At 38.6% G+C, this 27,861-nt stretch overlaps 3 protein-coding genes across 3 annotated transcripts in view; 1 reads left to right on the top strand and 2 right to left on the bottom strand.

The window, feature by feature from the left end:
* Positions 1–2,825, bottom strand: part of LOC109042796 (metabotropic glutamate receptor 3) — a 43,331-nt gene extending 40,506 nt beyond the window's left edge. The window contains exon 1 of the mRNA XM_019059723.2: positions 1,960–2,825. Coding sequence (XP_018915268.2) covers positions 1,960–1,978 — 19 coding nt within the window. The 5' untranslated portion in view covers positions 1,979–2,825. The remainder of the gene's footprint in view (positions 1–1,959) is intronic.
* Positions 2,826–11,605: 8,780 nt separating this feature from the next.
* LOC109043641 (salivary gland-expressed bHLH) lies at positions 11,606–15,772 on the top strand. Its single transcript, XM_019060928.2, has 4 exons — positions 11,606–12,177; positions 13,148–13,352; positions 14,079–14,211; positions 15,134–15,772. Exons 1-4 carry the CDS (start codon positions 12,139–12,141, stop codon positions 15,264–15,266), a joined length of 510 nt encoding a protein of 169 aa, XP_018916473.1. The 5' UTR covers positions 11,606–12,138; the 3' UTR covers positions 15,267–15,772.
* Positions 15,773–17,040: 1,268 nt separating this feature from the next.
* Txl (Thioredoxin-like) lies at positions 17,041–25,480 on the bottom strand. Its single transcript, XM_019058553.2, has 6 exons — positions 25,274–25,480; positions 24,321–24,477; positions 23,188–23,298; positions 19,926–20,048; positions 19,052–19,212; positions 17,041–17,651 (listed from the first exon to the last, which is right to left on the bottom strand). The coding sequence occupies exons 1-6, from the start codon at positions 25,366–25,368 to the stop codon at positions 17,438–17,440; spliced, it is 861 nt and encodes a 286-aa protein (XP_018914098.1). The 5' UTR covers positions 25,369–25,480; the 3' UTR covers positions 17,041–17,437.
* Between the last annotated feature and the right edge of the window lie 2,381 nt (positions 25,481–27,861).

Genomic DNA, 27,861 nt, shown 5'->3' with positions numbered 1-27,861 from the left:
GAGGTGGATCAAGAGGGAGGGTGAGTTTCCAATGATACCATCCCACTTCCCGATGTTTTTCGTCCATCCGCGTTCTATGAACTTTACGGTCTCTAGAAAGACTTACTTCCATGCGCTAGAAACGGAGTCGGAATGAGAGGGTTCCTTCACGGAGAGGGGCGACCAAATATTGAGGTTTTTTTTCAGCTTATTTCGTTTCCTAGAGACAGTTAGACGTGAGTCCTTGAAAGTTAAAAATGGCCTTGACTCTTACATCTTACAATCCAAACAAAAAATAAGATCGTAAACTGTTGTGAATGTGACTAAGTTAATAAAATCGCTGGTTGCATTACTAAATAATAAAAAAATCCGATTTCTCGATCGTTTCAAAGCCAGTCGGAAAGTGTCATCAATTGGACCAACCGATGTGTCATTCTTTACTTCAATAAACAAAGGTTAAAAGGCAAACGGGCTTAACTGCATCGCAATGTTGCGAAGTGCCATTTTATAATTTATTCATTATTTCGTAAAAGCGCGGTTGTAAGTTCTCTTTAAATGTGTAATTTCTAGTTATTTTACCAATGGTTTTACGAAAATTGCTGCTATTTTCGGTGTAAAAAAAAACTTGCATCTTCCGATGAGTTGAGTAAGAGATTAGCAACATGAGTTTTCTGGTGAAACTTTGAAACGTTGTGATACAATGTATCTTATTCTAGTTCTGATTGCTCTAAATAGTTGGGTGTAGCATTAATCGGTCTCAAACACAGGCTGAGGCCTCGTTTTTTAACTTTACTCCCGAGTCTGAGCGACAACTGATTGGCAGCATAGAGCGGAACATTGCGAGTTCACGCCTCGCGCCGTCGCGCCTTCAATTGTGCAGATGCAACACGGACGTCCATCAAGCACGAATAGTTGTATCTCTGCGCCGTCATCAATGCGCGTCCTTTCCCTTACTCTATTTTCATGCTAACGTTGGTTCCGTTTGTCTGTTGTGTAGTGGTGCTTTAAGGGCTACGTGGGCAACACAGCCGAAGATCGGAGAGACGTATCTAACCAGGCATCGTTTTTTTAATTTTTCTCTCGAATCTGATCAACACCTCATTGGCAGCATGGAGCGGAACATCCCGAGTTCTCGCTTCGCGCCATCGCGCCTTCAATTTTGTAGATGCTATACCCGGACATCCATCAGGCACGAATAGTTGTATCTCTGCGCCGCCATGAACACGCATCTTCCTCCTTGTTCTATTTCCATGTTGTGTTGGTCCCATTTATCTTATTTTGTTACTGGTGTTTCGAGGGTTACGTGAGCAACGCAACCGGAAATATAAAAAGCGTAATCAAACCTCATTTTTGAAACTTCTTCTCCCGAATCCGAGCGACCCCTCACTAGAGCGGCGCATTGTGAATTCACACCGCGCGCATCGCGCCTTCAATTTTGCAGATACAACACGGATATCCGACAAGTACGAACAGTTTCTTTGAACGTTTTATTTAAAGGCCAAATGTCATCAAAATAATGGTAGGTATGCTCTAGTGATAAAAATGATGATGATTTGTCATTGCTCTCCACAGGGATGTGTTTCCTTCCTTCCTCCTTTTTTTTAACAATAAATGGAGGAATTATTTTATTGCCATCTTGGACGAGCGTTTCTGGAGATTTAACGCTATCTTCTTGTTGAACTATCTTCCCTCTCACATGCTCATATTCTCATGCGTTAATATGTACTACCTGCAATAAAGTTTAAGAAGATACTTTGATCTAACTTTGGTAGATAAAAACCGCCAAAAAAATATCTTATCGTAGCTCATCAACATTTTATCGTATTGTAGATGTACGAGTTATATCTTATTACGTTGCACTCGTGCTCGTAAATTCAAATAAATGCATTGCTTTATGACAAAATATTTGCTTTTAAGCGACAAAAAAAAAGATAAATCAGTAAAAGACTAAAATAAAATGGGATGAAACTCGCTGCATACCTGGTAGAGAGGTTGGCATCTAAGTATGTAACCAAAAGACAGATGTTAAAACGTTAATCCAAATCAGCTATTCCACACCGATATGATAAAGTCTGAACGGCTTACGTAAACAAACACACATTTCCGACCAAAGAGCCTCCATGGAGGTCCCCAAATTGACTTCCAAAAAACGACTTCAAAACGGTGAAATTTTACCGCGAAGAGTTCAGCACTAAAACCATATCCTCAAAAAAAGCACAAGACGGAACAAACTCGATGTGACGTCGAGCAGAGAGTGAAACCCGCACACTAACGTGCACTGTAGAGAGGCAGCCCGCTATCGAAATAACGAACCAAAACAACACAGAGGACTGCGAGCACCGCGAGATCCGTCGACACTGTTTGTAAACATAAAAATCGCGAGAACGCTTCGAAAAACGCAGGCCCGGAACACAACACTCGCGCAGCGCAGATAGCAAAAAAAGAGCGCGCGGCGATAACTTCGAATGAGTCAACTGTTCGAAATCACACGCGAACTTTCGTTCGAACTCGAGGAAGAGTATAGACACGTCCGGCGTTGAAGACGAGACTGGCGAAGAGGAGGGTGGAATTCAAAATTCGAGCGGGACGAAGACGAGCAGCGTGTAAAAATCCGTTAGAGATCTGGTAAGGGCCCGGGAAACTGAGAGGAGCTGGAGCGGGCTCGAGATGAGGATGCAATCCCAACTGACACCGCCCGCACCGGCGGAGGGGTGGGTGTGGGGGCTTTTTTCGGAGCCGAGGGTTGAAGAGGATGCAGAACAATATCAAAGCCCGGACAACTGGCGTTCGGACCAATTTCTCGGGGAAACTGAGAGAAGGGAACCCAGCGAGCACGCACAAGACAGTCGGCCGCAGCCGAAGACACACGCCCGACCCGATCCAAAGCCCGCCTTGACCCTTGAGAGCGCCGCGCGGCGTTGCCGATATGCCCGCGGAAAAGGCATAAAAAGCGCTTGGATATAGTGGAAAAGGCAACGCAGGTTTAGCGTGCTACGCTCACGATGTTCATTCTGAAGCTCCGGCTCCTCAAGGAAACGGCGCACGGTGGGCCGAGACGATAGGAGTAGCGGACAAAACTGCCGTGCTGTGGAAGAACACCGTATAAACGTTCGAGAGTTGCCTAATTTCCTATGATAAAATGTTTATTTCGGAGGAAAATAGTGAGTATTATTCCTTGAAATTTTCAGACACTTTAGATCGAACTACCAACAAAAGTATCTGAGAAATTGGCAGAAAAATATTGCAGACATTTTCCTGAAAATTAGTGATTTGCCAGAGGAAATTTGACAACGCCTGAAGGTTTATACGACGTTCTTCCTTAGCACGGCGGAAAAGTCGGAAACTTTAAACGCGTGTAACTCCGTTTATACGAAAATTTAGATTTTTAAAGGTGGTTCCATTGGTTTCCTCGTGAAATTTGCTTCAAAAAGCACCCCTTGAACTGTCTAAAATTTGAGGATATAAACATCAGAATTTGCAGTTTCAGTCAAAAATTTCATGTCCGGCCACTCTCATTGACTCGATCCACTGTGCGGCGCAGCCAACCGCGGCAGGCAAGGAGGATGAAACAAGCGTGGCACTCCACCAGCCGGGCGCGCGAGAGAGACGCAGCGAGGCCGTGAATGAATCGGACAGAGAGGGAGGAAAAGACCTCAAGGTCCAGGACACGTGAATGGAAGGAGTGGTGGGGCTGGACGCGGGGGGCGGGGGGTCTCTCCTGGAGCGGGAAAGAGAGTGGGAGTGAGACAGGCAGCTGAGAGGAACGACCGGTGTGCCTGTGCAAGGTACGGGGTCCCCCCCCCGTGCCCCGCCCGCCCGCGGGAGGGGGCTGGAGTTGCTACCGGTGCGTAACTAAATAAGTCACTTCCTGTGTACTAATACCGTGCACCTATCCTGCCCAGCATCCGGTCGGAGTCCACAGCTGCGACTTATAAAAACAGGAAAGGTAAATCCGTTTCTCGGCGAGGATCTTCTCTAAGAAGGCACATTCATATATTCAACATCCATCCCCCGGGTAATCTCAGTCGCGCAACACAGGAGCGAGAGAGAGAGAGAGTCTGATCGGGAGGATCGCGGGTTGGAGAGAGAGGGATGGCATGTGTGGGCACCCACGCTGCTTCGCGCCCCGCCACGCCGCTTACGCGCGCTCGCCCCCCCCCCCCCCCCCCTACGCCCCCGCCGTCGACCAATTAGAGGTGCAAAATGCCTGGAGCCGGAAACATTTCCGACTTATCCCCGCTGATCCCCGACGATTTCCTCTCCTTTTCTTCTCGTCGGGCCGGGGTATTTTTATTCCGATTTGATTCCGGAGTCGGGAGTTCGATTATTTTTTACGGCCCGACCGACGTGACTTCCTGACGCAATAATGAATTCGGAGACGTTGTCTGTGTTGTCTGGTTTTTTGGCTCCGGCTTCGCGGCCGATCGGGAATGGGGGGAACCGATCCTGGAAGCGGATGTTGTCGAACTGTTTGGCTCTCTCCTTGTGTTAATCGAGGGGTCATCCGGACTTTGACATTCTTTTGACCCTGCACAAATTGTTTTTTTGTCCATGCACAAATGATAATAAAATACTCTATGGTGTAAAATCATAAGAGAAACGCGTAACGCATGTGGTCTGAGGCGCAAAGCGCTTTGGGGGTCGTTCCGCGAAGCAGTCAGGGAGCGTACCCCTCTAGTTCATTATAGTTTTTGTAGCAACGCGATTTGATCTGTTAGGTGTCGATATAGTTGCTCGATGTCAAAGTCGGTAACCATGCAACATCAACTATACGTTTGAAAAGCCGCAAATCAAACTCGTGCGTTCAAAACTCCTTCAATTTTGTAGCTATGCAATTTGATCTCCGGAGAGTTAAAATAGTTGCTCGATGTCGAGGCGCACATACGGTCACGCGGCGCGGCGTAGTGTCATCAAAGGAGACTGCTAAGTGCCGAGCCACGGGTAAGCGGTTTGTCGAGCAAGCAATGTGAGGCTCCAGAGAGCTTATATCTATGTATAGTTACTCGATATTAAATAATTGCAGCCCGAAAATTTTCGACTTTCTGAAACTGTGCGACGCGTTTTAGCAACGAGGAGCGGAGAGACTGTAACTTTGGCTTGTAGACCTCCAGTTCATCCTCGCTGACGCTCATATTTAACCATCAACTTAAATCATCTTCGTGTTATACAGTGGACGCTCCAAACTTATGGGTTGTTGAGAGGGTCGATGTATTTTAATTCAAGACTTTATGTGCCAATATGAATAATATGATTGATGTCAAAACTTGCTTGTTACACATCTTTTTTTTTGCTTCCATCGCATATATCCTGTGCGTAAGCAGTCGAAAAAGATGCTTAGGAGCCAAAGATCCAGACTCTTCGCTTCTCGTTGCAAAAACGTGACGTGCAAGTTCAGAGGTCGAGATTTTTCGGCCTACGATTATTTATCATCGAGTATATAATGGGCGGTATTAAAAATTCGGGTATCAAATTGCATGCCCGACGAAGTGGAGGCACCCAGAGCGAGCCCACTTACCCCTGGCTTGGTTTGTTAGTAGGCTCCTTTGATGACGCTGCGGTGTGTTGCGCCGCCGCGTGACCGTATGTGCGCCTCGCCTCGTCATCGAGCAACTATTTTAACTCCCCAGAGATCAAATTGCATAGCTACAAAATTGAAGGAGTTTTGAACGCACGAGTTTGATTTGTGGCCTTTCAAACTTATTGTTGATGTTGCGTGGTTACCAACTTCGATATCGAGCACCTATATTAACTCCTAACAGATCAAATCACATAGCAAACAAAATATCAATAATTTAGAGGGCTACGCCCCTTTACCGCTTCGCGATACAACCCCGCAAAGTGCTTTGCGCTGCAGACCTCATGCGTTACGCGATTCTCTTATGTTTTTATATTATAGATTAAAACTAATTAACGTACAACTAAATCAAACCAATCATTAAAACAAACGTACTCAGCCAAATTTTCGACAAAACACCAATAATTAAGGTCCAACAGATCTCTTCTCCTGAGTCTGATACTAAATCACTCGTATACTTGTCAAGAAAAAATCAGCAGGTTGAGGAAATTATTCCCTGGTGACGATTGCTTAAATTGGCTCACAATCAGTGCGCAATTGGACTCAGGGTAGATTTTAATTTTTTGACGATAGCATACATGGACGTGTTCATGCTAAAAGGAACTATGTTGCGCATAAACCCTATGCACGTAGTTCCTTTTAGTATACATACGTCCACATGTGATTTTACAGACGAGAAAAACTTTGATATCTCACTGAGGAAGTGTTTTGAAAATGTTTAACGCCCCCACCGTGTCTTGTGTAAAATTTTGATTAGTAAGCATGTGTTATGATGCTTAAGTTCTGACCCTGGCTAATGGTCCATTCATGACAAGGCTTTATTCCTGATTAATTGAGTGGAAACGTTAAAAGGAAGCAGTTCGGTAAAAACCTAACAGTCACTGCATGACTTACTCGGGATGTATTCCGTCTTTTGATAGACTGCTAAAAAAAACTCCGCGTCTCGGAATCACCGATTCACTTTTCACCTGTAACCGAATTAACGCTCAAGCGAATACCTTGAAACATTGTCTAAGTGAAGCCGTGTTCATTCAATTTTTGTTCAGATGTCAGTGCCAGAGAGGGATTTTTGCACGTTGAGCAAACTTGCCGAAGCATAATTATTTGGTATCAAGCACTAATTATATTTTGGGAAACTTCGAGATGTCAATATTGTAAACGGGTATAAATCTAATTCAGGTGCCGAATTTTTCGGAGCTGGAACTTTTTTGCAAAAAATGGGCATTATTAGTCCACTAGCGCAAAACGAGAGATTTTACTGATTTTACCTGGGGTTACAATTTTTCAGAAAACCGCATCCCTCGCATCTCAGGAGAAAGAACAGTATGTATAAACTCACCTCTTGCAATCGATAAAGAGCGGACATTATGAAATCCACCGTACTACAGATACTTGCTCTTTGAGTAGCACCATCGATAAGTATATAGGTACATGACCCGATAGGAATTCAAGGGGCCAGTTGAGATCGTTCAAATTGAACGCTTCATCGGTGTCCAGGGAACCTAGCCAATCAGCAACGCACATCCGTGACTCAATTCTATTTTGAGGCTCAAATTCCGAGGCGTAAAAACCGTGGCGAAAACTTAATTGGGCCTGCGGAGCAACTTACGCACATTACCGTGATGCCATGACCCTGGTTCCATACTTAGGTGGGCAGATAGTTAGCAGTTGGGCGATAATTACATTCGTGAAGCTCACCCACAATTTCTGGTCTAATTGCAGGATTTAACAACGAGAAGAGGTAGATCAAAAGACTGCTCACTGAATGCAAAGAGTTTCAAGTTTGAAAGAACCAGACCGTCGGCGTCGGGCGATGTAACGAGCCGATGCGCTTGTAGGTACACACATCTGAATTAATCCGCAAGGACAGGTGTAGGAGGTTCCTATCAAATAAGAATCCACTATTTTTAAAAGGGCGGAAGTCAGATTTTTTTTTAAAAATCGTTCTCATTGCAATTTTGGACTTTTTTGCACAGCTATTCTGTAAACGTGGCGGGAGTCTAATGGATAGAAAAGCCCGACCTGACTAATCTACGCCTGACTTATTTGGCCTCCTCTGAAACTTTTGAGCAGTTTCTTCTTTATCCTGGAAAAATTTGGTTTTTGGACTTCTGCATGCCCTTTTAAAAAAAGCGGATTTATATAATTTCGGGTGGAACGTAGGTACAGAGGAATTATTCCCCACTCAAGAAAAAAGGTAATGTCGTTCCTGATTAAACCTAACTAGGTATTCTTTTCCTAGTGGCTCGTGTTAAGATCACAGGCCAATGTGGCAGCTGCATGAATATGCAGTACTATTCCGTAAGTACTATTCGTAGTAGCGAGGTACGAGTTATAAGTACGAAAGCGAGGAGGCTACTTCAATATTAATCTTCGATCGCATTGCTCAGGCGCAGTGATACAACTCTACGTACTCTCTGGAACGCGTGAGGTATCACGCCACAATTGAAGGCGCTTTTGGAAACGGCAACCTTTCCATACGGGGATTCTCGCGTCGCATAAAATTCGGAGCATGAGATAAATGGAATGACTGATCTTACGAGCTAGTGCGACAGTTACTCAGTGCGCACACCTCCTCGTTTTAATTTATTATTTATAAGGAACTTTCTATCTTATTTATGATCAGTGCGTAATTTTCTCGGATGTGTTTCCGTTCAATTTGAGCTTTTCATACACATGATTTACTGGGATTTCTTGTAATTAATTCTTGATGTAAGTGCCTTTCGTTTAGTTGTATTTTTCACAGCTAATTTATTGTTAGTTCTTCCGTAAAAATTATTAAAAACAATTCTAGCTTACACACACTTAAACTATGCGTTTAAAGCTGCAATAGCGGCAAAGGAAAACCGACAAGTAGAGGCCAGCGTGGAGGCTACTTCAATATTAATCTTCGATCGCATTGCTCAGGCGCAGTGATACAACTCTACGTACTCTCCGGAATGCGCGAGGTATCACGCCACAATTGAAGGCGCTTTTGGAAACGGCAAACTTTCCATACGGGGATTCTCGCGTCGCATAAAATTCGGAGCATGGGATAAATGGAATGACTGATCTTACGAGCTAGTGCGACAGTTACTCAGTGCGCACACCTCCTCGTTTCAATTTATTATTTATAAGGAACTTTCTATCTTATTTATGATCAGTGTGTAATTTTCTCGGATGTGTTTCCGTTCCATGATTTACTGGGATTTCTTGTAATTTATTCTTGATTTAAGTTCCTTTTATTTAGTTATATTTTTCACGACTAATTTATTGTTAGTTCTTCCGTAAAAATTATTAAAAACAATTCTGGCTTAAACACAATTAAACTATCCGTTCAAAACTGCAATAGCGGCAACGGAAAACCTACAGGCAGAGGCCAGCGTGGAGGCAACTTCAATATTAATCTTCGATCGCATTGCTCAGGCGCAGTGATACAACTCTACGTACTCTCCGGAACGCGTGAGGTATCACGCCACAATTGAAGGCGCTTTTGGAAACGGCAACCTTTCCATGCGGGGATTCTCGCGTCGCATAAAATTCGGAGCATGAGATAAATGGAATGACTGATCTTACGAGCTAGTGCGACAGTTACTCAGTGCGCACACCTCCTCGTTTTAATTTATTATTTATAAGGAACTTTCTATCTTATTTATGATCAGTGCGTAATTTTCTCGGATGTGTTTCCGTTCAATTTGAGCTTTTCATACACATGATTTACTGGGACTTCTTGTAATTAATTGTTGATAGAAGTGCTTTTTATTTAGTTATATTTTTCACAGCTATTTTCAGGTTCAATGTTTATTGATCGCACAGAGTATAAATTGCAAAATTGAACATGAAACAGCATTGAGAGCTCACGGTTCGCGTCATGGCGCCTTCAATTTTTCAGATGCAGCACGGACGTCCATCAAGTACGAATAGTTGTATCTCTGCGCCGTCGTTAATGCGCATCCTTTCCCGCCATCTTTTTACATATTGTGTTCGTTTCCGTTTGTCTCATTCGTAATGGTGGTTCAAGCACTACGTGAGTAATACAGCCGAAGGTAGGAGAGATGTCTTTAGGCCTTTTTTTAACTTTTCTACCGAATCAGAGCGACGCTTCATTGACAGCATAAAGCAGAGCATTGAGAGCTCACGGTTCGCGTCATCGCGCCTTCAATTTTTCAGATGCAGCACGGGCGTCCATCAAGTACGAATAGTTGTATCTCTGCGCCGTCGTTAACGCGCATCCTTTCCCTCGCTTTATTTCATCCATATTGTGTTTGTTTGCGTTTGTCTTATTTGTAATGTTGCTTCAAACTAGAGCAGAGCATTGCGAGTTCACGACTCATGGCATCGCGTCTTACACTTTTTATATGCAATGTGGACATCCATCTTGCGCGAATAGTTGTATCGCGTTTACATTTTAGATGTCTTTTATTTTTGAATTTCGAGATGAATTAAGGTTAAGTTTGCCCGCGCTATGCTATGGTATGTCCAAATTTATAGTCATTTGAAACGGAGAAAATATGTTTAAAGGTCTCTTCAGAGGTCTATAAAGGATGCGTACGTCTAAAAATCGAACCGACCATCGCTTCTAAGGGAGTTACACATAGCGAATGAAAGAGGGGGATGACAAAGCGCCTGTATGTCAAGAAGAAGGTGAAAATTTCACAGAAAATTGTTTACGCTTCAAAAAGTAGTTCTTGGACCTCTGTTCACCACTATCATGCGTTAAAGCACCTTTCTTTACTCCTAACTCTCTCTTCTTCCGTCCATTTAAGACGGTCGTAATTTTTTTTTCTTCTTATTTTGCTATCTGTAAGAGGGGTGCGTTTTCGGCGCGCAAAGGGGGCGTATCTGCCAATGGCAGATTGGCCTTATGGCCAGTCCGAGCTTGGGGGGGGGGGGGGGGGCGGCATAAGACCATTACCTCGCACCTCGCCTTTTGCCCCACTCCATAAATCTTCAGAACCGCGTAAAAATGTAAGATTCAGCAGATGTTTATGACTTGTTGCATCCCTCCAGACCGAAGGGGTTTTTAGAAGGCGAGTCGCGCCAGCCAGCTACGGACCGTTGGAGTTCCCTTGTTATACCTAACCACGACACGACGATACGATAAACGAATAACGGGTTAGGAGAAGAGGCGAAAGAGGCAACGAAACGTGTTAGCCACGTTTGTTGACAATAGTTCTGATCAAACAGGGGGAATGATGCATAATAAGTTTTTAATTAGCAGTGGAAACCTCCAGTATTTGGGATCAAGTTGGGCTTTTGTCCCGCCCGACGCAGCGTCACAGCTGCCTCGTGGAGAGAGGTCTTTGTTCCATGTTTCCAATGTTACGTCTCTTATGAAAAAAATAATAGGTCATCAAGCTTTTTGTGTGTAGGCGCCTTGAAAAAGATCAGAAATTGGTATTCAGATTTCATTATTAGAACTTAGGCACTGACCGACGGGGTGATTATTTTTTTTTCTCGGTTAATTAAATACCCACTATAGGTGTAAATAGTCGACAGCTAGTGCACACCTAAAAATCAATGATACTTCCTTATTAATAATTAAATATCTAATCCACTAACACCCTGCCCAAGTAGCCCGAGCAACGAAAATGTTGGAATAATTTTACAACATAATGCCGTAAAATTGCAATATTTTCACATCTTTAATTCAATAAATACCGATTTTGAACGACCAATATAACGAGCTCCATGCGTGATAAAGATAGGCAATTTGCAATGCCAGAAAAAATGGCAACTTAATTCATTTTATTGAATTAAATTTAAATAAGAGGAGCCCCTTCAATTAGTGAGTAGGCAACATACTCAACATGCCGATACAATCGCAACACACTTGTATTTTATCATGTAGTTGCAATTTACTGCAACCTATGCTACTTGGATAAGACATTCTTAAAGTACCTGCATTTAATTGCAAACCTACTTAAGGGAAGAGGATAAATCACGAATGAATAGAATCATACATTCACAATAAAAAGTATCTAATGATAACGAGAGCATTTTGAATGGGTCATCTTCCAAGTTATCATTGGGTAAACCAAATATTTAGTCCTAAAAATAAGATGACTAATTTTATCTACCTATCGCACATACTTTCAGAGACCAAAATTAAACGTCATTTTTTGTCTTTAAAAATACTTATGATGAAATTGAGGAGATTCAAAAGGACCAAATTGAATTCTGCATGATTCTCTATCAGCTGAGGCTTATGAGTTTTGATAAAGGTAAACTAAAAATGATACCTACATGGGAGATTCAATTGGAATAATGGTGCTACCTAGTTTTTCTACTCTGTAACAAAATTTTCACCTGAAAGGCAGGAAAATGTTGACTTTCCTCAAAGCTGGAGACAATTGAAATGGAACTACCTATGAGCGTATCAATAGCAGAAAGGGAGAATACACCTCTGAATGGGAGAAATTAAGCATTGGAGCAGACTCAAACATTAGCTACTCGTTGCACGACGCAGGTGGGTGATCAGAGTCATGCCATCTATTTTTTATTTACAAAGAGTCCTGGAGCTGTAGCTCCACTGCCATCACTGACGTGTCAGTTTCAAAGTGTTGCTCATTACAATATCTACCCTAACGACAGAAACTTCGAAAATGGAGTCTATTACTATTCAGACGGATGAAACCTCTAAGGTAAGAGAGAAATGACTTCCTTTATACCCTAATTTTGTTTCTCAGATTCAAAAGAAAAGAACATCTGTTCAACACACTCCTTTCAGAAACTTGTCACTCGGAAAAACACACAAAACAGGGCCAGTGTCACACTTCCAGAACATTGGATAATTGATATAGAGTTGAGGTCTCATGCATTTGAGTTAATTCTCATTTAGAAAGAGCAAAGATGCTTAAGCCTTTAATTTGACTTAAGATGAAGCTGAATAATTAGTGAGTAAATAGGTAATGTGAGGCTATGAATTAGGTCAAGGAGACCTTTTTTTATTTCTCCATTTAATGAAACCATGCAAACCATCTAAGTTATATTTTTTTTAACCCAAGGACGCAGTATGAAAGAAAAAAAGGCACATGCTATGAAAAAAATGAGATAAATACTTTAAAAGACAAATTAGTGAAAATTCAGCCATCTGTCTCTCTCTTTCTCTTTTAAATGATTACTTTCTTGCTTACTCTATTGATAAAGGAATGAAGTTCGTCAAAAACCCTCTCCTTTTCTGAATCAAAAAAACATTTAGAAATTAAGAATTTTCAATTTATCTTGCATAATAATAGCTTAAAATTAACGAGAGATCATGAAACATGGGACCTGTGAATACAAAAGGAACGCCTAACTAACATACTGCATATGAATTTCTTCTAATTCAATGATTATTTCAAGATTTGGTTTGAAATGACTGTCTGTTTTTGTTGCTAAAAATAAATACTATTTTCTACAGTTGTTTTTGGATGTTTCCTTTTGTGAAATTAGGACTGCCTAGCAGACCTTCGCAAAAATGTGTCAGCAATCTTTTGTAGTTATTTATTTACCTATTTTTTTAATTTAAATATTTTCAAACTTTACTGCATGCCCTCTTTCCACGTACACGACTGTAGAATTAACTTAGATAACCAAGGGCCCAGAAAAGTAAAATTATTCGGTTTTTTACAGCTTAGTGTGGTCGAAACAGCATCAAAACTTTACTACGCTGGTGCCATCAATTGTGAAAATGAAGAGAACTCCGGACAGTATCTTACAGTTCTGCAGCCCGTTACTTACGATTCTTACTCACAAAATCTAGTCACATCAACTATTCCTGAAAAAATAACACCTCATCCTTTATCGGTGAAACCAAAACTGTCAGACTCAGAACGAGGTAAGGACTTCACCTTCTACTTCCAAAAGCAATGTGCACAAAAGTTGTAATTCCTTGGAGAAATATATTTTAGCAGAAGTGTAATCTTTTTTGAAAAATGATTGATTATTTTGAAATGCTGATTCAAAAATTGCATGACAAACAGCTTAAAAACATGTGCATATCTCCTTAGTGTTGAATCGGACCATTGGTTGCAATGCTTGCAAACATCTACTCTTCTCTGATAAATTAACAAGAAAGATGACAGAATTGACCCTGAAAGCTAAAATATTGAAGAGGGTATGAGTCCTGAAGTTCCGAGACAAAATTTCTTGGGTTGTAGAGTGGTTAAAGTTTTTATAAAAAGTATGTAAAGGAAAATTTTCTCCCGAAAAATGAGGTCCCATTTACAGATTCGATCACTTATCAAAGATAGTTACTGATTAGTAAAACACATTTTAAAAACTTCATTTTTCGATGAGATGGAGAGAGGAAAACTAAAATATTTAGATGCATGATAATTAGTTATTCAACATATTCATTAATAATTCTTCATCACTCTACTGTAATGCCTAAAATTGAAAACTAGTTTTACGTTAGTAAAATGATGAATTTGTACGAGGAACCAAAACTCGATACGGAAGGAAAAAGAAGAGAAAAGAAAAATTGAAGAGCAAGCAGCTCTATTAGAAAGCTTCTGCTACATGAAATAGGTCTGACCTGTTGTTAATGGACTACTTGTTTCAGATTACAAGAAATCTGCATGTGACAGAGAAAGGACACGCATGAGGGATATGAATCGAGCTTTTGATTCACTACGAGATCGACTTCCACAATGTAAACCAGCAGGAAAAAAATTATCAAAAATAGAGTCACTGAGGTAAGACTTTTTAGAAGCTAAACATGTATTAAAGTTTTCAGGAAATTTTCCTGTATTAAATTGAAGTTAATCGATATTGACATCATTTCTGGTACAAATTTGGATTTGAGTTCTTTAAACCTAATAGAGCATGAGCAGCAATTAGCAGCGTCACACTCAAAGGAATGCACTTCCTGAATTTAGCCATCAATTATCATTTTCATCTCATATCCAAATTGATTGTAAAGCCGAATGTGTCTTTTTGATTATGCCGCCTAAAAGTCACCTAGAAATTCAACGTAGAAAGCGATTCTTGCAACAGTTCAAGAGTCGACTTAGAAAACAACTAATTAACTGGACAAGACATTATTCTGTGCATTTCGGATCACATGGAACAAAAATTACACAAATGGCATTATTTGAATGATAAGAACAGTATATATGGATATCGATGGCATAAGTCTGCAATCACATGTCTTGTTTGCAGTGTCTGAAAACCTCCGCCTCTATGTTATTTTTTTAATGGAGAACAAATTGACGTCATTCCTTGAAGTTTTTGCAGAAATTTCTTCGTACGGAGAAGAAAAATCACGGCAGTTTTAAAGAATTACCGTTGAGTAGTTTTCCGTTTAAAAAATAGAGTATGACAGGAAGTCTGCAACGTTGCAAACCGAGTAATGTGATTGCCGACTTACACCGTCAATATGTACCTTCTTTCGGAGTTGATTTTAGAGTTACTGAATAGGCAAATCTCTCTCTGCACACTATTTTGACAAGGAAACAAGTTTCAGAGTAGTTTAGTTGGTGCCCCCACTAGAACCACATTGCACTGATGTTGTTTGGTGCCACTAGTAATAATACGCTTATCAATTGGCTCTGCAAGTAATTCCGACCGATATTATAAATATGTGCATTTTGAGAGTTGGTGATCTGACTTTTTCAGGATGGCCATCCAGTACATTCGACACCTTCAATCCCTGCTGGAAATGGAGAGCGATTACACTCCTCAATATGTGCCGACTATTTACTCGTCATCAGTGACTTACCAGCAATCGTCAATTTACTACCAATTTTGACCTCTTAATGACTGCACGAAAAAGTTAATAATCCAAACCATGCTGGGATTTTTTCTGGTAGAAGGAAATCACAGACTTTGATGAGCACTACTTCTGTTGATTAAAGTGCTCTGCTGCAGAAATTAATGAGATTGACCATTCAAGATGACGATCTCATGCACTATTTTCGCCATACCTTAAAACGGTGAAATAAATTTTGCAAAATATTCCAAGCTCACTCTGCACTGAAACTCTTACGTCTTAAAACTACTTGTAGGAGCTTGAATCTTTTTAGCAAAATTTATTCAATGTGTCAGATCGCTAAAAAAGAAACAAAAACTTATTTAATAAACTGTAGGTGACACCCAGAGGTTAATTTTTTTCTAAGTTCAGCGCACATTAATGATGAAAAGTAACGAGTTATTCCGGGGCTTTCATTATCATACAAAATATTAAATTTGTTTTGGAAAATGTTATGATGTACTTTCAGATAAGTAAATACATGAAACTTGTCCTGTGTTCTTTGATTCTGTTGAAGATAATTCTAATTACTGAATCCTAATTCACACGATATCAGGGCTGAAGGAATGGTGCATTTTGAGTGCAATGCAAACATGAAGTTTTTGCTGAATAATGTCTTTAGGGGACTGTGGTGGGTAGGTGTCGCATAGTGCCAGACAAGACTGTGAAATCGGCTCTCGTTTATTCGTGGAGTGAGACAGATATGTAGTTTGAAATTTTTGAAAAGTGTTTTTTTATCTATGGTTTTGCCTGGATGTGCCACTATACAAGGTATGAATTAAAACACTACCATACATAGTACCTCTTCGAAACTTAACGAGAAGAACAAATCACACAAAGGGAAGATTGGAAATCAACTCTTAAATGAAATATAAGAGTTTCCAATTAAAATTGGTTAAATGGCAAATTTGCAAATGACGTTGCTTGGTCTGCGTTAAAAGCACTTGTTAATATCTTGTTCAGGAATTGATCTCTGAACTTCCTGTTCTCTGAATCGTTTTCTACGAAAGATGTTGGAGAGCTAACATGAGCCATTCTTTTCCAAATCAGATAATCTGGTGACCCATTTGCAGGGCTGTTTTTCTAGGATGTTGATAGATTTTATGCGGTAATAAAATATACATAATTAAGAGATGGGATGAGTTTTTCGCAGGGCAACAGTTGCTCTAAACTTCTGACAGAAACACATTTCAATAAGGTTTTTAGCATTGCTAAGAGCTGATGTGATGAAGACACTTCTAAGGAGAGGTAGTGGCTTTGACGCTAGTAAAGCAGGCTGCTAAAATAGAATGTATCAATTATTAACAGGGAGGAAAACTTACTTGGAATTTCCAACAGCCCGAATATGAAAGACAGAATAAAAATTTGTAAATTTCAGTTAGAGCTTTTCGATTTTTTTTTAAATCAGTTATTTTTACGCTCGTCAATTATGACCTCGTTCATGTGTACAGCCTTGAATGAAATAACGGGGGAATTTGCAAACAATTTCAACAGATTAATCACGACGTTGAGAAGAATATAATTAGCTTGAGTGTGGAAAAGGAGGGTAGTTTAAAAAAGTTTTCAGAGGTGTAATACAATTAGATCAGTGATGGTTTTTTCTTGGGGGGGGGGGGGGGGGGAGATTCTAACACTGCATGATTTTCAGAATTTTAAGAAAACGAAATAGGAAAAAACACCTCTTTTTGTAGAATGGTATCAACCGCAAAAAACAAGGGCAAAACTAAATCTTCACTTACTTCAGGGAAAAGAAAACACAAATGAAGGATGAAGATTAGAATGAGGAGCAGTTTTTTGTATTAATTAAAAAGAACAATTGAGTTTCCAATGATAACTTAAAATTAATCAACATAAGAGGCAGCGCAAGAGGTACCTATGGTTGTAGTGACACTTAAATTAGAAATTGAAGTGGCTTGGATAAAAGGCAAAATCGTTTTTATTCCTTTATATACTTAAAATCAACAAGTACGGACATTTTTTTCTGGCTTAAGTTGAAACCGTAACAAAAGATGTGTATCTAACCATGACTATTAATTACTTTAGATTTTGAAATGCACAGGGGAGGGCTCTCATTTTGAAGCGACTCCATAATACTCAAAAAATTTCACAAGACAGAGTAGAAATGATATAAAAAATTAGAAAACATATTGAAAATGTATATTTACAGCATTTTAAAAGTGTGCTTCTCCCTTCTGTCCTGAAACACGTTTCAAGTCTCCCATGTTCATTGTGGCAACAGGAGATCCAATTAGACTAATGTGATCGATTCGTGTAACCTCACCACCTTCGTGATTATTAAGAACAAAGATGTACAAATTATGGACCGATTGGAATTTGACAAATCGAAGATTGACTGGACGCCCGTCAAGATCTTCTGGAGACAGCCTGGAAGTAAAACAAGATTAAATTAGCATAATTTCTACCTCACTTGAACAACATTTGGCAATTAAGAGCTACTGTTTCTGGCTCATTTTGTAAACAACGCATGTTCCATAAATTTCCCAATGCAGATAATGGCTTCTAAAGATGAGCCGGGAATGGTAGTTCCTAAATGCGGTCCATTTGTGGTATGAAAAGGAAAATAGGGGTAGCACAGCAACATATTGACTGCATGTCTAGCAAATCATTCCTATGAAATTTTACTACAACAAAAATTAATAATACATGAGAAAAGAAAAATGTATACCATTGAACCGGTTAGCCAAACACGGTTATGGCAAGAGGCATAGAAAATATTGAGGCATTGAAAGAAATTGAGGAATAAAAATTACTTAAGGACATCCTGCTTGATTCAATTTTTTTTTCCCAACATAAATCGTGCATTATATTATAACTTACTCATACAAAATTAAAATTAAAAGAAGTCACCTTATGCGGTTTTCCAGAGAGCAAGGGGCCTTCTTTGTGTTTTAATTACACCCTCCCCTCATTTAGAAGCGTATTATTCTAGATAATTAAGTAAAACTGTAAGCAAAGCCTGAATAAAATGGCAAAATCACAGCCAAATCAATTTGCAATAGTCAATCCAGCAGTGTTTCTTTCTTAGTTGCTTCCAATGATGTCATGTTCTTTCTTCTTACTTCGTTGGCTTAAGTAGGTAGAGGTAACTAAATTATTTGAGTTTCTAGATCTTTTTAGAAAAAAAATTCTTAAAATTTAGAGAACGATTTGTCAATCTTTTGTTTCTGCCATCACTTGGAGTGTGGGACAATTAAAGGTTAATAAAAAAGCAATTGGCAATGAAAAGTAAAGAGATTACGCTGAGGAAAGGGACAGCCCATATTACTCATTCCTCACTGATACTTTTGAGAATGACTGATGTACGTGAACAATGCTATTAGCAGCTAATTCAGTGACTGACAGGAGTTGATATAAAATGAAAAAATCTCAAAACTGTCAAAAGACAAAATAATAAAACTAAGATGGAATAAAAACTTTTTGTGGCCTTTTTTCGCCATAAATACAAAGAACAGCTGCTGTGTTTAATGTATTTCAAGTTTGAATATTTTTTTATTATTCTTGCTCAAGTCATGAGAACTTGACTTTCTGAAAACGCTTTGGTTAGACTGCTGCAGCTTGCAACTATTGATTAAGCTCAACTAATGAGTTCTAAAGATCAATCAAACAAAAAAGGTCTCTATATCAACTGCCACTATAAAAGTCAATCGTTTCCCTTAAAACAAGAAGAAAGAGTCTTCAATTTCTGATTGATGTATAGCAAAGTAAGAAGAATTGCGTTTTGTCATTCACCATGGAAGGATTGTAAAATGAAGAAAGATACATACTCTAATTCTTGGACTGCTACATTTTTGGCAGCTGAATCAAAATCTAATGCATTTGGCTGGTTAATGAAGAGTTTCAAAACTTTTGGTCCTTTGCCTTGGGGAGCTTTAACTTTAATGGAATGCAACTTCACAGCTTGCATGAATTGGAAGGATAAAATAAGCTGAAACAAAGGCACACATATCAATGAAATAAAAAAGAAAACACATCACTAATAAACTATAACTAAATAAGAATCACAATAGAGCAGACTTAACTAGATTCAGCCTGATTGTAACGGACATCCAATTTCAACTAATGATTTACTTTTTATCAAAAAACTGAGCAACATTCTAACTTTAATTTTGTCAGTATTTCTTTCATAATATGAGGAGGATTTAGAAAAAGTCTTAAAGCAGTATATTCTGTAATTCTTGGTAAAAAAAAATGACCATGAGAGCATATCAGGCAACAAGAAATACATTTAGGGGCCGTTTATGGAATACGTAACGTTCTGAGGGAGAGATAGGTTGAGGAGAGCGTTACGCTACTTTGTTTTTACATGTTAAAGGATAGGGACTTACTTCATAAAGACCCACAAAGGGGGCGGGAGGTCGAAAAATCCAAAATTCAGCACTACATATGTATTTCATGAACGGCTCTTTAAACTGATTTGAGTTGAATCCATCCAATTGGCAAACAAACGAGGTATGTGAAATAAAGTTTGAAATCCAATGTTTCATGAATGAAGGAAGGAAGGAAGGAAATGTTCATAAAGAGGTTTGTGTTAGGAATGAATCCTGAGGTTACTAAATACTGAATCTAGAAGAAACTAGCAATGTAAACATCTTTTCATCTGATGAAAAAGCACTATTTATTGGAGAGACAAAAATTCACCTGTTCATCACAGTCAGATTCCAAATAACGCTCATCATTTGTCAAGGCGTGAGCGAGTGGGTGATCATCAGACTCGTTTAGAGCTTCGCACTGTCCTTTTTGAATGAATGTACTCAAGTCCATCTGAAAGAAAAAAATCAAGATTTTTTAATTAAATTTAAATTGGTTTTCTTTACATACATAATTGCACTACTGGGGTAGAAGTCAACGATTATGGAGTTGTTGTGCACTGGCAAGTGATGAGTAGTCTACTGGGGCCCTTCAAAAAATTTGAATACCTAATATTTAATTGAGTGCTTTACCCTTACCATTGAATAGAAATTAAGTTCCCTGGGTAAGTTCAAATAATTTTTTATATGTGCGTCCCTCATCTTCAATGGATTAGTTTCGCTACTGCTAAGTATCTACAATGAGACCGCATCTAGTAAGAGTTCTTGTCAAATAAGTTTATGCACTTTTAGAATGCGACAGAAAATCAGCTATTTTCAGTGTAACATTGAAAATAAATGCAAGGATCAAGATGGCGGATCTTCTAGCACACTTTAAAGGAGAGAAAACTTATTTAGCATAGATTCTAATTGGGTGCAAATGTTGCTGCTTGGACGATGGTTAAATTTTCATGCATCGAGGAGCTCATGAACACAAAAAAAATATTCAGCTTCTCTTCAGGACAATTAAAAGAGCACAGAAACAAATAATGAATTACATCAAATACGTTTCTCCCTCCAAAACGCAATTTGAGTCAGTGAAACATCAATAAATATGAAAATCAACCTTACGAAAAGATATTGGCTTTTACCAAAAGGAAAAGGTCACACTGAAAAAGGTTACAAATAGACCAAGACTATTCTTCTCATTAAACAAACGTTAATTGCAATCGTCAATATTAAATTTGAGAGTTCACCTTTGAGCTTTTCATCATTTATGTTGGTTTTCATGCTCTGTATTTATGATGACAAATAGTACCTGCCTAATTTGAGGAGAACATTCAGACTGACTTTAACAGAAACGTACCTAGTTGCATTTAAAAGAATAATATGTATGTTGAGAGTGGTTTTAATTTTACTTGTTGTGAATTTCCTCCTGTCAAAAATTCTAAGTCGAGAAAAAGTATTTTCAACATGACAATATTTAGTCGTTAAACTTTGTCCTAAACATTGAGTTTTGTAGGGGAATAAAACTTTAAATGCAACTTGGCAGGTTTCCACTAAACTCTGTCTGTTCAAAAAAAAATTCAAGAAGAAATGAAGTAGTGATTAGATAACATGCTAATTTTGAAGATCAAAACATATTCTTCCACAGCAGCACATACACAAAAGCACCAAGACACCACACCAACTGCTCGAAAAAAAAGAAAAGAGAAAATCCTTCAGTAAACACGATACCTATCTACACATATTAAATCAAATTGAGGTTGCAGTAAAAAATTAAACAAATATTTCTTCTTCGCTCATTAAGCAAGGTTAACAGTTGTAATTTGCTACTCTCAAAAATTAGCTTCAGTACTTGTACGCCATCAATTTTCTATTCCAAGAAGAATAAGATTATACAAGCAACAATAAATTTGAGTATGGTTTGTCTTGACAAGAAATTCTAAGTGAGAAAGTACCGTAAATTTTCAGATATTGTAGGAATTTTTATTAGTATTTCCCATTTTTTTTCTTATTTTCTTATTTTTTATTTTTTCGAATTTTTGAGACTTGAAATTATATTTTACTGATAAGGATGAGATCAGTTGAGCAACGACTAACAAATAGATGAGATAAAAGATATTAGAAGAGATTATGATAGTGTCGTTGGAGCAATATTCGGTTTTTTTTCTTTTCTTTTAATATTCCAGTCCATGACAGAAATAAATAAAAGTCAAATTGACTGACTGGCCTGACAGCAATCATCTGCTGTGGGCAACTGAAGAAGAGGGTGTTAAAAATCACTTGGTTCTCATAGTAACAGATCCTATGAGTTAAAATCTTTAGCTCATAGATCATTATTGATGCTTGGTTCAGGCGATATCGCAGTCCTATGTGTAGCAAAACCGACAATAGGTCACAAGAGGATTGAGAATCGTGGCAGGATCTAATCCACTCATTTTTGTAAAATCCCTGCTCTATTTTTAAGTCAAATGAGCATATCTTAGTACTCTTTTAGAGCTTATGAATTGCTGCACAGTCCCTAGTATTAAACTGCATAATGTATTTCTGTGATGTCTGTGTTCTAATTTTTGGAAACTAGAACGATAAACGGTGATACTAAAGTAGCGTGCTTACACAATATTAAATAATAAGAAAAGTGTATAGAAAAAGACTGTATTTACAGAAACTTGAGCAAGGCTACAGGGAAAACATGCATTACAAAAAAGAAACAAAATTATTTACAAAAGAACATCCAAGACAAACAACTATTTAGTTACTTGTGATGCAACAATAAGTGGAGGGAGCTTGATAAATTCAGGCCTTCATGCAGAACTCATGAATCTGTTGGACAAGGTAATCGATATACATATTTTTAATTGCTTCTTCATAGAAAATCAGGGTATTCAGAGCTACCGTTGTAAAACATGGCAGCTTATCTCACATTCACCACCTGATTGAACAAACGGCTGGTCAGTAATAAGGGTAGTGGGGAATTCAATAACTATCTCAATGCTTAAATTGACTGATGATACATTTTTTGCCAACAAGTATCTCTGATGTTAACAAAGCAAAGCAATAGATGAAAAAAGCCGTAAAGTTTTCAACATTGAAAAGGTTTAAAAGGTCGAGCAGAAGACTGATCATGATGAGCACAAATTGTAAAAAGACAACATAAGGAACAGGACAGAACAGAATGAAGAAAAAAGAGTTTGTGAAGGAGATGAGAAGACATTTTGAATAGTTATCAATAATTTTTTGTATCCAATACAATTTATTCCTCTATGACATTGGGTCAGTTTTTTATGAAACTGATGGGGAAAAGGAGAAAAGGAAACCATCAGCTTTTTGCCATTCAAGAATCTACTAAAGAAAAAGATGATTTGTGAAAAGTGACCATGCGAGCTCAAAGCGAACAAATCGTAGTTGAGTATAAGGTTGTGTATCCATACAGCAAAGTTTAGGAAGTTGTAATAATGGTACCTCTTGTTTGAAGATAAGACTAAATATTTCTTTGAAAATAATGATTTTTGAGTTTTTTCACATTAGTAAAAAGGTCATCAAAAGTATAACATGACAGGAAAGAAAAAAAAAAACTTAAGCGAGGAACAATAGAATGGACCAATACTTACATGCCCAGGGATGCCTGAACCCTCTTCATCATCACCATCATCACCATAGTATTGTTGAATTTTTGACTCGAGAGCATTTGGATCAGCTCCTTGAAGTCTGTCGATTTTTGCCTGAATTAAAATAAAAAGATAACTTGTGAGTGAAAAGATTAAATTAAATATTGAGCAAGCAGATAGGTAGCAATCAAATGAGCCTTGTGAATAAGAGACCTTGAGTGCGTAGCAAGTTTTGTTCCGAGACTGAGTGCCGACTAGTTTGGAACATTTTAGGTGGGTAACTGAAATTTAATTTCTCCAGGGACAAAAGGAAGAGGGTAAGTAATGAAGAGCTCAGTAGAGCAGTGTTTGAATCTGGAAAGACTTATAGGCCGATTTGTCCAGCTTGATCAATATTTAGGGGCAAATGGGGTTTTTCAGGGGCAAATTTTTTTTCAGAAATAATTCATGATGAGAACCAGATGTATTTTAGCACCTTAGAATTGGGCTTACCCTAACTGATTCCCCATACTTATAGTTTTCTTTCACCCGACTGAAGCCTTCATATGAGGTCCATAATAGATGTTAGTATGAATCAAAAAATTTGTTCCGATTCCAGTGTTGATACTGCTAACTGACCACAAATATCTACGCACAAACTTTGGCTATAAGTTTAATTATTTTGACGCCAATGGGCAATATTTAGACACATTTTGCGTATGGTAACTGTCAGATTCAAACACTGCAGCAGTTTTTGATACCGCTCTGTTTTCAATTTGGCTATGAATTTAGACAGTACCTATTGAAATATGCAGAGAAAGGCACTATTTTGTTTGGATAGCTGAAATAAGGCAGAGTACAAAAAACAGTGAGGACCAAAGTCACACCATGAAAAGAGGGTGGAATCAGTGATTGGCTTGGGATATTGTTTAGGGGTTGAAACTCAAGCGTACTGCCTTATTCACAGGACCTAGGTCACCGCGGCAAATTATCCCTTAAACGACAGACTGAGCCACTCATGAGACTCCACTAGAATTCCTAGTGACGGGGACGACAGTGCCTCCTTTACTTTGACTTGTTTCATGCCAATGCTACAGCTTGACTAGACCCTGTCTTTTATTTCAAAACTGCTGTGATACTTAAAAAAAAGTGCTGACCTTGTTCCTGTAGAAGATAAATGTAGGCATTGCGGAAACACCTTGAGAGGCTGCTGTATTTTGACATTTGTCGACATCAACTTTGACAAAGACGGCTCTTGCATACTTTGCAGCTAGTTTTTCAAAAATTGGGGCAATTCTTTGACAAGGGCCACACCTGTGATAGAAAGAGTAAACACAATTAACCATTACATACTTAAGGACATTGATAATTTAATGAAAACCAATAAAATTATAATCTGGCGGCGTGAAAAGTCATACTACAAGCCAATAATTCTCCAGGATATTGAGACTTTGGGGGATGTCATCAGTCTGTGTGATTCCAGTTACTCATTTATGAAACCTGAAAATTAAGTAAGTTCAATCTATGTGAAAGTACGTAGATATACAAGGACCTTCAGAGCAAAACAAGCAAATGATAGAGACTTGGTTCAAATTTTATCGATCAAAACAAGGATGTCATAACTCTCTTCCTGATTTTACATCCCTCCCCTGTTAAATTGCCGTATGTGATAATAAACCTGACAACATCCTTAATTTTTCCCTTTGCCCATTTTTTTTAAAGTATTCCAAAGACAACAAGGAAAGTTTCATTGAGCATGTTTGAGGTTCAAGTAGAGAAATTTATGAGAGAAGCTTCGCCTTCCACTTTCATTGCATTAACTGCTACAGGACATTCCCTACATGAAGCTATACGTGAGGCTCAAAAATAGTGGGAGCATTTGTGAGAGTACACGTCGAACTTCAGCTCGTCCCTGGACGCAATGTTAATTTCCTGATCGAGCCCGAAGTTGAGTGCTCATATTGACATACATACTTGGGTTCTATGTAAAGTGGTATGCAGCATCAGTACGGAAGGCAGAAAAGCCTGGTTTCCAGGTGGATATTAGGATAAAATTCACTAATTGGTGTAGATAACATGATATCAATAAAGAGGAGTTAGGTTAACTTACCAACTGGCAGTGAAATCTACAACAACTAGTTTTGTTCCAGAGCATTGAAGCTCCGTCAAGAACTCAGAGTCCTCATTTAGCGCTCTGACAGTCATTATCACTCAAAATATTCACAAGAGGGCTGATAAAAAGCTAAGTTCAGGAAGAAAACTTTTGTGATATCAAAAAATCAGATTTGAGGAAATTCGACTGACTCATGATGACGTCAATCGATAGATCGAAATTTACGACGATGTTGCCTTATGAGTTAATATCTGGTTAATATTATTATTTTTTAAATGTGCAAAAATATTTTTTAAATATTATATTTGATAACATTGTTGAAGAAAGTGAGCATTTAGGGATGTTCGATTAGTCAAATAATCGATTAATCGTAATCGGTAGTAACCTAGTTTTAATAATCGATTACTACGATTAATCGGAATCAAATAATCGATTAATCGATTAATAATCAACTATTAATCGATAAGATCAAAAGCTTTGATAATGCTTTTTGAATCTCTTATTTTTTACCTATGGAATGATTTCCGTAACCCTTGCGCGGGGGAGCGCTGCAGTCGCGGGCGGGTGACTGATTCGCGGGGGGGAGACATTCTGGCGGGGGGGCGTATGTGAATCGCGCGCGGGCACCACTGTTGTGCGCGAGGGTGACTGATCCGGGGGAGGGGGCCATTGTTTCGATTCATCGAAGAATCGATACACTACAGTGTTGCCAAGCTTATACACCAAATTTTCATGTCTATGGTTTTGAAATGGACATTACAAGTTCGAGTTTGTTCTGAAGATGGAAGAAGAAGAAGTTACTGTTGTTTGTTTACATAGTTCACGAGGAATATGGGGTTAGGTTTTATGCTTCAAATTTATGCTGACTTTAATTTCGTGAATTACTGAATATCTTAATACGTAATTTGGTGAAATTAAACGCCTATTGATTTGGAGATGGCTGCTAATGAGGGAATACGTAAGTACGTGAACTAATTTTATTTTATCGCTGACAGTCTTCCGGAACTGTAATTTGGGTAGCCCAAAACATTGCCACAGCAGATAACGTAAACAATCTTACACATCGCTATATTGAAACATTATAATTTTATGGAAGATAATGTCTGAAAGTTCTTCCAATACCTATATAAAAATATTGGTGCAATGATGTATGGTTGTGGAAAAACAGATTAAGTCGTTTCATGTCCAAAGTCCAAGAAATGGCCTCCTTGGTGTTTCGTAGGTTTAGGGAAAAAAATGAGTCGACAAAATTCATATCAGTTTACAACGCCATTCAACAGAAAATCATGTTCTAACTGTTTGATTACGTTGATTACAGATTGTTTACGTTATCTGCTATGGCAATGTTTTGGGCTGCCCAAATTACAGTTCCGGAAGACTGTCAGCGATAAAATAAAATTAGTTCTACGTACTTACCTATTCCCCCAATAGCAGCCATCTCCAAATCAATAGGCGTTTAATTTCACCAAATTACGTATTATGATATTCAGTAATCCACGAAATTAAAGTCAGCATAAATTTGAAGCATAAAACCTAACCCCATATTCCTCGTGAACTATGTAAACAAACAACAGTAACTTCTTCTTCTTCCATCTTCAGAACAAACTCGAACTTGTAATGTCCATTTCAAAACCATAGACATGAAAATTTGGTGTATAGGCTTGGCAACACTGTAGTGTATCGATTCTTCGATGAATCGAAACAATGGCCCCCTCCCCCGGATCAGTCACCCTCGCGCACAACAGTGGTGCCCGCGCGCGATTCACATACGCCCCCCCGCCAGAATGTCTCCCCCCCGCGAATCAGTCACCCGCCCGCGACTGCAGCGCTCCCCCGCGCAAGGGTTACGGAAATCATTCCATATTTACCATCTAAGTAAGCTGTTTAGTAGTTTTCTTACTTTGTTTATTTTCTGTTATAATACCTAAAATTTTGGGCAGTTTTGCCTGCATTTGTATCTTAAATCTTACGAAGAAAATTTTAAATAAAGAACTGGTAAAATTTTGAAGCTGCACCATACAAAGAGATGAGGTTGTTGCTTTCAAAATCGGGTTCCTCATACTTACAGTCTATACGGAAATAATTGTTTGTCTACTTAGTTGAAGAATTCATTCAAGAAAAAAAATGTTTTTCGACTGAGTCCAAAATGAGGACTTAAAATTGACGCGCTGGGTGCAAGGGCATTTTTTGGTTGCGGTGTCTCAAAATCTTCTCTAACATTTCATCCGTTATGAATTAAGATTAAAGCAATTTCGTAATTCATTGTGACTTTCACTGAATATTCTCTTGGATTTTAAAATGCTAAAAACGTGAAATTTCAGAAAATTCACCCAAGAGTTTCCTCTCTAAAGGATAAATTAGCACTGGAGATTCTGAAATCCGGTAACCGAGAAATGCCCTTTTTGCACTCAACGCCTCAAATACCACACATCTTTGATTTAAAGAATTCTCTAAATTGTCATTAGGTACAGAAAAATGAAGAGCACAAAATTTAAGAGTCAATACAACTCTCCAGTTCAAAAATGAAATGTAAATAATAAATAAGAACACAAATAACTGGAACTAAACATGTAATATAATTTGGA

Source organism: Bemisia tabaci, chromosome 6 (genome assembly GCF_918797505.1).
Source record: "Bemisia tabaci chromosome 6, PGI_BMITA_v3".
Taxonomy (NCBI): domain Eukaryota; kingdom Metazoa; phylum Arthropoda; class Insecta; order Hemiptera; family Aleyrodidae; genus Bemisia; species Bemisia tabaci.
The sequence above is the reverse complement of the archived record's forward strand: the minus strand, read 5'-3'. Positions and strand labels throughout refer to the sequence as shown.

Coding starts and splice junctions, on each gene's coding strand:
- Txl (XM_019058553.2), bottom strand. CDS start 25,368: ATGACTGTCAGAGCGCTAAATGAGGACTCTGAGTTCTTGACGGAGCTT. Junction 24,478..25,273: donor GTAGATTTCACTGCCAGTTG/GTAAGTTAACCT, acceptor TTTCTATCACAG/GTGTGGCCCTTGTCAAAGAA. Junction 17,652..19,051: donor GTAGCAGTCCAAGAATTAGA/GTATGTATCTTT, acceptor TTTTACTTCCAG/GCTGTCTCCAGAAGATCTTG.
- LOC109043641 (XM_019060928.2), top strand. CDS start 12,139: ATGGAGTCTATTACTATTCAGACGGATGAAACCTCTAAG. Junction 12,178..13,147: donor AGACGGATGAAACCTCTAAG/GTAAGAGAGAAA, acceptor GGTTTTTTACAG/CTTAGTGTGGTCGAAACAGC. Junction 14,212..15,133: donor TCAAAAATAGAGTCACTGAG/GTAAGACTTTTT, acceptor TGACTTTTTCAG/GATGGCCATCCAGTACATTC.